The sequence below is a fragment of the Gasterosteus aculeatus genome, chromosome X (genome assembly GCF_964276395.1).
Source record: "Gasterosteus aculeatus chromosome X, fGasAcu3.hap1.1, whole genome shotgun sequence".
NCBI lineage: Eukaryota > Metazoa > Chordata > Actinopteri > Perciformes > Gasterosteidae > Gasterosteus > Gasterosteus aculeatus.
In genome coordinates, this window is record NC_135698.1 from 19,170,787 (window position 1) to 19,176,876 (window position 6,090).

At 38.7% G+C, this 6,090-nt stretch overlaps 1 protein-coding gene across 1 annotated transcript; it reads right to left on the bottom strand.

Moving 5' to 3' along the window:
• Positions 1–829: 829 nt before the first annotated feature.
• morf4l1 (mortality factor 4 like 1) lies at positions 830–5,404 on the bottom strand. Its single transcript, XM_040163623.2, has 12 exons — positions 5,214–5,404; positions 4,447–4,493; positions 4,280–4,347; positions 4,109–4,195; positions 3,688–3,765; positions 3,540–3,565; positions 3,342–3,433; positions 3,032–3,133; positions 2,499–2,587; positions 2,233–2,405; positions 1,385–1,469; positions 830–1,301 (listed from the first exon to the last, which is right to left on the bottom strand). The coding sequence occupies exons 1-12, from the start codon at positions 5,251–5,253 to the stop codon at positions 1,217–1,219; spliced, it is 972 nt and encodes a 323-aa protein (XP_040019557.1). The 5' UTR covers positions 5,254–5,404; the 3' UTR covers positions 830–1,216.
• Between the last annotated feature and the right edge of the window lie 686 nt (positions 5,405–6,090).

The window sequence follows — 6,090 nt, forward strand, 5'->3', positions numbered from 1 at the left end:
ATTGGAAATAATGCAGGCTGCAGTGCACGTTTGGTTGCTACTCGAAACAACCCATGTGAACAAAATTAAGCCGATGGAACAGAAGTGTGTAGAAAGGGAGAAACTAATAAAAATAGGCCGCAGCAGCTTGGATGATCAGGACAGTAAGAAAGACATTCTAACAAAACGGTTAAAACAGGCATTTTATAATGTGTGTCAACGCCAAATGTCCCACAGGCCTGATTAGACTTAAAAAAATAAAAAGATAAAACTGCCACAAGGGGACATCTGGAGTCACCGGTTTGCACTTTGCGTCTATAGACTTTGTCCCCGTCGGTCTGTCGCTCGCCTGCTCGTTGAACGACCTCACGTCAGCGCACACATTATTATTTGGAGAAGAATCATTCTGGGTTGTCGATTTGTCTTTCTGCCAATCCCAACAATCGTTTAGTGGTCAAATCAGAAGATACAGGTGTATTTGTCTTTGCTAAGTAGGTTGCACAGGTAACAGAAGGGGACATCAGGTGGATTGTTGGACTGTCAGTGGACTGAGGGGACAGTTTTCACCATTTGTTACTAAACGCACCGGACAATCCATATTTTTTTTTTTCTACCTTAAATCCACCCCCCCAAAAAGACATTTTGTGACCGAACACAAGTGACTTTTCCACATTTCCAACCCAACATACGTACTTTCCCCACCTAATATTTCCTTACTTTTCCCCCCCCATGACATTTTGGGTCATATTATTTGACTTATTTCCAATCCAACATTTATTTATTTGCCATTTTATTTACATAATTCGAGCTTGGTCTTACATTTGGTTTAAATCAAAGATAAACAAACAGCTTGACAATGAGGTTTTTATTAGAAAAAGATGACAGCCTACAAGACAAATTTTGCCAGCATCTAAACCAGGACATGGAACAAAAAAAAAGTAATGATGAAATTCCTTTTCAAAAGCGCTTTGTAAACCACTGGACAAAACGAGCATCATAGAAACTAAAAAGTGGTACTCAAAAACATACCAATACAGGAAGAGCGTACTCAGCAGCTTTCCACATGAAAGAAAATGTATTTGTCCGGGGATTAGTGTGACACCTTCCTTAATAAATCAACGGATTTCCCACAATCAGTTCTCCGAAGGCCTCCAGTGAAATCACATCCCTTCGGCGTGTAAGAACGTTGCCGCCAAACGTCAACACACAAAGGCTTCGGATCCTCAAGTAAAAAGCCTTAAACGGCCTTGCGATGGTACTCCGGAGGGGCTACTTCATAGTCACTTGCATTGAAGAGCAATGCAGAGTTCTTTACAAGATACCTGGAATAGAGTTAAACGGGATTTATCACTGCGGTGGATGAATCAATAGGAGCTGCATCAATGAGGGTTTTGTGAATACTCACTTGAGGAAGTCTTGTAGATAACTGAGCAGCAGGGCAAGACTCTTCTCATCCAGAGGAGTGTACGCCAGCATAGCTCCAATTCTCACTTTGAAGACAGAGCAAAGTCAAACTTCAGCCTCAAACTTCATCTTTATTAATGATGACAAGCAATATTTTAACACTGACCGTTATTAACGTGACACAGAACACAATGGTGGATGCAGCTGAATACAGAAGTCCACTCTTATTTCTAACATCTCTGTACATTAGGAGTTGACCGGGCTTATAAGTGTATTTGTTTTTTTTCAGTGTACAAGAGGATAATAGAATAGCAGATAAGGACACATCAAATCACATCAAAGGCTTCAATTGTACAAAGATTCCCTGATTTGATGTTTGAAATGTTCATTTCAATAATTACAGGATTTAAGTCAGATATTTTTCTCAGAAGGCAGAAGTTCTTTTGCCAACTTAGCGTTGCTTACAATATAGCAGCTACAGTTCAGTGATCAGTAAAGCCTTTCAAAAGCAGAGACACAAACAACTTTTTTGTTTTGTACATGCAGGGAGCAATACTTACATTCTTTTTTATTCTTAATGATAATAATAATAATATTATACGCCCGACTTACTGTGACTTTAATGCCGATACCAATTCAAACCGTGATAATGACAGAGCTTATTGTCAAGATGAGTTACCAAAGCGACCCTTTGCTTTGGTAACACCTCAACAAATGAGTCCATTGGTGATTTAATACCCAATTTATCCAATTCCACTTTTACTGGGATTATGCTCCAGATGTTTGAAGTAGCAATGCATTAATAAAATAAATACTAGAGCAGAGAAATGTTGTGTGGGTGTTTTTTACCAAAGAGTCTGAGTAGGTGAGGGGCGCCGTAGATTTGAGACATTGATGTATCCGGGTGGTTGGCCAGGATGTCTGCGTACTGCGGCCTCTCAAATTTGTACAGAAGTTGTGTTCCCAGCATAACACTGAAATATTCCCGGATACCAGCAACCACCTCGTTCACAGCAAACTCCCTGAGAAGTGGGAGGGGGAAACAAGTTATAGTTATGAAAATACAAATACAAACAAAAACAAATAATACAAAGTAAAAGTGATGCGCATTTTACTTGCTGTCAGAGTTTCCTCTGGATTTCTTGTAATTTGCATAATCTTCCAGGAGAGCATCAACATTCTTTTTGGCAGGTAGGTGGAAAAGCTGAAGACACGAGACAAAGAGAATATGAAAGATAAATAACTTTAATAAAACATGTTTGCTCTAGGGGAAATAATCTCTTTAGGATCATGAGTTTAAAATAGATGTATTTATTTTAAAATGTCCATATATGAAAATATGACAATATTAATAAACTCATTTCATGTATACAAACAATATGATGCTTATCCCATGCTGAAAATGATTATGTTCTTGACATATTGACTGTGACTTATAGCAAATCATAGAAAATAACAGACCAACAATTCCTCAAATATTGCACCAAATTAAAAGAATTACTCCACCCCTCTCCCCCAGCGTCCCTTCCTTATGCAGGGGTTTTACATCGAATGCCTTTCAGGAAATCTGCAGGAAGCCTACTTATGCTGTAAATACATGCGATAACATTAATGAATGAAATGCGGGAAGATTGCTTCGGCTACTAACCTGTTTTTGTCGTGTAATCAGGTCCCAGTCATCCACAAGCCATGGTTTCAGCTCCTCTGGGATTTTTACTTTCACCTCTACTCGATTTATGAAGGTCTCCTCCTGAGCAGACAGGAACACATTTATGACGGAAGAAGCTTTTTCCGCGGAACGTTTACGCATAGAAGGTCCTTTGAGCCTCCGATATATACCTGATGTACTAATTAAACTTCTTACGGAGTTGCTTTTGATTCAGCTCAGTAACATTTGACATTATCTAAATAAATCTAAAAAGCACTGATTAGCACATGATACTATTTTGGAAGCTTACACTTTCAACAGTTGGGTCAACGCGTGCCCTCTTCTTTCGAGGAGGGTGAATTGGGTCTCCTCCTGAACTTGTCCCTTCTCCTGCACCAGGAGCTGCAAAGTCAGAAAATAAAATCTTAAAAGAAGTGGATTGATTTTGGAGGGCCTGGATTCAAAAGGGGTCTACTATACAACTACACAAAATGACACAAATGCTTACTCTTTTGTTTGTTCTTTTTGGTTTTCCTGGAAAAGACAAAAAAAGACAGGTGTTAAAATAGTCATTACAAAAGTGATCATCAACATGCATCAGACGGCTCAAACCGAGACATCACATCAGCTGACATGCAGAAAAATAAATTACTCACACATCATTTTTCTGCGGTGGCGCAGGTATCTTCTTATTTGGCGCAGCTCCCCTCATTCTCCCTTCTACATAATGGTCTCTACAGCAAAAAAACAATTATACAAGAATAGATTATTCTAACTACAGTCAGACTGATTAAAGGCCATTACACTACAGTTTATGGCAGAAAAATAATAAAAACCTATTCATATTTGTTGTGGCTCCTATAGCGTTTACGCACATAATAGACTGTTTTGTGTGTCTGAACTTGTTAAACACAATGTTAAATCGCACAACAATCCATTTCGTGCTCAAATTAAGAAACCGTATTTTGTCATAATTTCTTGCACTACATCTATAAAATGATTTTTTTATAACGGCATCTGTAAACACTTGTTTGTAAAAAAAAAAAAAAAAAAAAAAGAAGGGAAAAATAGACTTACTGATTTGCCCTCTGAAGCTCTTTCTGTTTTTGCAGATTACTGTCCACATACTTCAGCACTCGGCTTTCAGGAACCCATTCGTCCCAGCTGGAATACGAATACACAAAGAAAGAAATCAAGCACACATTTACTGCACTCTTGAATATTATATTCAGCTGAACCAAAACTTACTTCTTATTCCAACCACTGTAATGAATAAAGTATTTGATTTGTTTATCCTTGACGTTTATCTTAACACACTGAAAAGAAAGAAAAAAGCATTGTCAAAAGAAACGCCATATCAGAGCCGCAGAGGAGGATCACATGATCAGAGCATCAGGCTAACTACTGCAGCCTACCTTAGCTTCGTAGAGCAATGGCCCATGAAAACACAGCACTCTTTCACCTGAACAGAGTGTTGGTCAATTAAAATCAGCATGAGAGCAGTCCAAGTATAACACGATGAAATTGTAAAGCTGACTAAACTATTCCTGAGGCACAAAAAACACACAAAAAAACAATATTAAAAAAAACACACACACGTCAGAAAAAAGTTAGCAGCAGAACTCAAATGAAGGCAAAACAACTATTTTTTATAATTAAGATTTAATGACAAATACGATTCATTACTTGATCAAGTAACACAATTTCGTTATTTTTTAACTTTAACAACAAAAAGTTGATTTGACACACTCCAGAACACTAGTTTCAATACTCCGATTTGTTGTCATGTGCCGCTGCAGAATAACAGTAGCAGTTAGCCACATGTTAGCCGGCTAGGACTCGGCTAACCATTCACTCTGAGGTGGACGGTCAAATCAATGGGGAGCTAACGCTGCATGAATGAAGCTACCGCTTTTAGCTAGCCGTAAATGTCGTAAGAATGCAACCCATGGCTTTGACGTCATACGAACCTATTACTAAAAGTACACTGTGTTGTAAAGTAAATAACTAACGCGTCATGAAAAAGTCTCTACACGTTACATGCAACGACAATGAAGGCTGCGCTAGCGGTTCGGTGGCGGCAGTGTTAAAGCTAGGTAGCTAAGTGTTCGGACCTTTGCGAAGGCTCCAGCACTGACAGACACCAGAAATCTACCAGAAATGAGAACAGACCACTTGTTACCTTCTTGAAATTTAGGTTTCGGGTCCTGTTTCGGCGCCATTCACGGATTAAACTAACAAAATATGGGGGAAATTGCTAGCTTCCATTCCAGTCTGAAACGGTGCCGCTCTCTAAAACCGTCATAACCAGCGCAGTGACGCATTAACACCGCGACCAGAGATGCGCCCGGAAGCAGAGAACATTTATGTGTCCCTCCCCTTTATGGAAGCCCATTTCAGACATTTTGAAGAACAACATAACTATCCCTGAAATCATTATAATGAGAAACTGTCTAACAATTGAGCATTTCCTTATTTTGACTTAGCATCTTATAATTGTGGTATACGATCTCATTACTTTTAGATGTAACTATTAGATGTAGTATCTCATAATAGTATATCAAGTGAAAACAACTGTCTTTTAAATACATTTTTTCATATTTATTGAAGGGAATTTTCATTTAATCATTTCATTTTCATTTTATATATTTTTTCAATTTTTACATTTAACATTTCATTCATACAAACCGGTATTTTAGTGGTATTTTAATTACATAGATAAAAACTGATGAGTGCAGATTACATACAAAAACAGAGGTTATGAGTCACGCTTCAGCAAAGGCATCTCTACACCTCAAGGGAAAGTTCTCTCGCAAAGAAAAAAATAGTTAAGTTCTGATATTCATTAAACAGCTGCACCCCCAGTCATCAGTCCGTCAAGCTCCTGAAGTCTGCGGATGACACCACCCTCATTGGACTGATCTCTGGTGGGGATGAGTCTGCCTACAGGTGGGAGTCTGACCATCTGGTGACGTGGTGCAGTCAGAACAACCTGGAGCTCAACGCTCTGAAGACAGTGAAGATGGTTGTGGATTTCAGGAAGAACGGAGTCCCACCTT

What these genes read in the sequence shown, in the direction of transcription:
- morf4l1 (XM_040163623.2), bottom strand. Translation starts at nt 5,253, where the DNA reads ATGGCGCCGAAACAGGACCCGAAACCTAAATTTCAAGAAG. An exon ending in TACAGTGGTTGGAATAAGAA is followed by an intron (nt 4,196 to 4,279) that starts GTAAGTTTTGGT and finishes TTCGTATTCCAG; the next exon opens with CTGGGACGAATGGGTTCCTG. An exon ending in CAAAAAGAACAAACAAAAGA is followed by an intron (nt 3,434 to 3,539) that starts GTAAGCATTTGT and finishes CTGACTTTGCAG; the next exon opens with CTCCTGGTGCAGGAGAAGGG.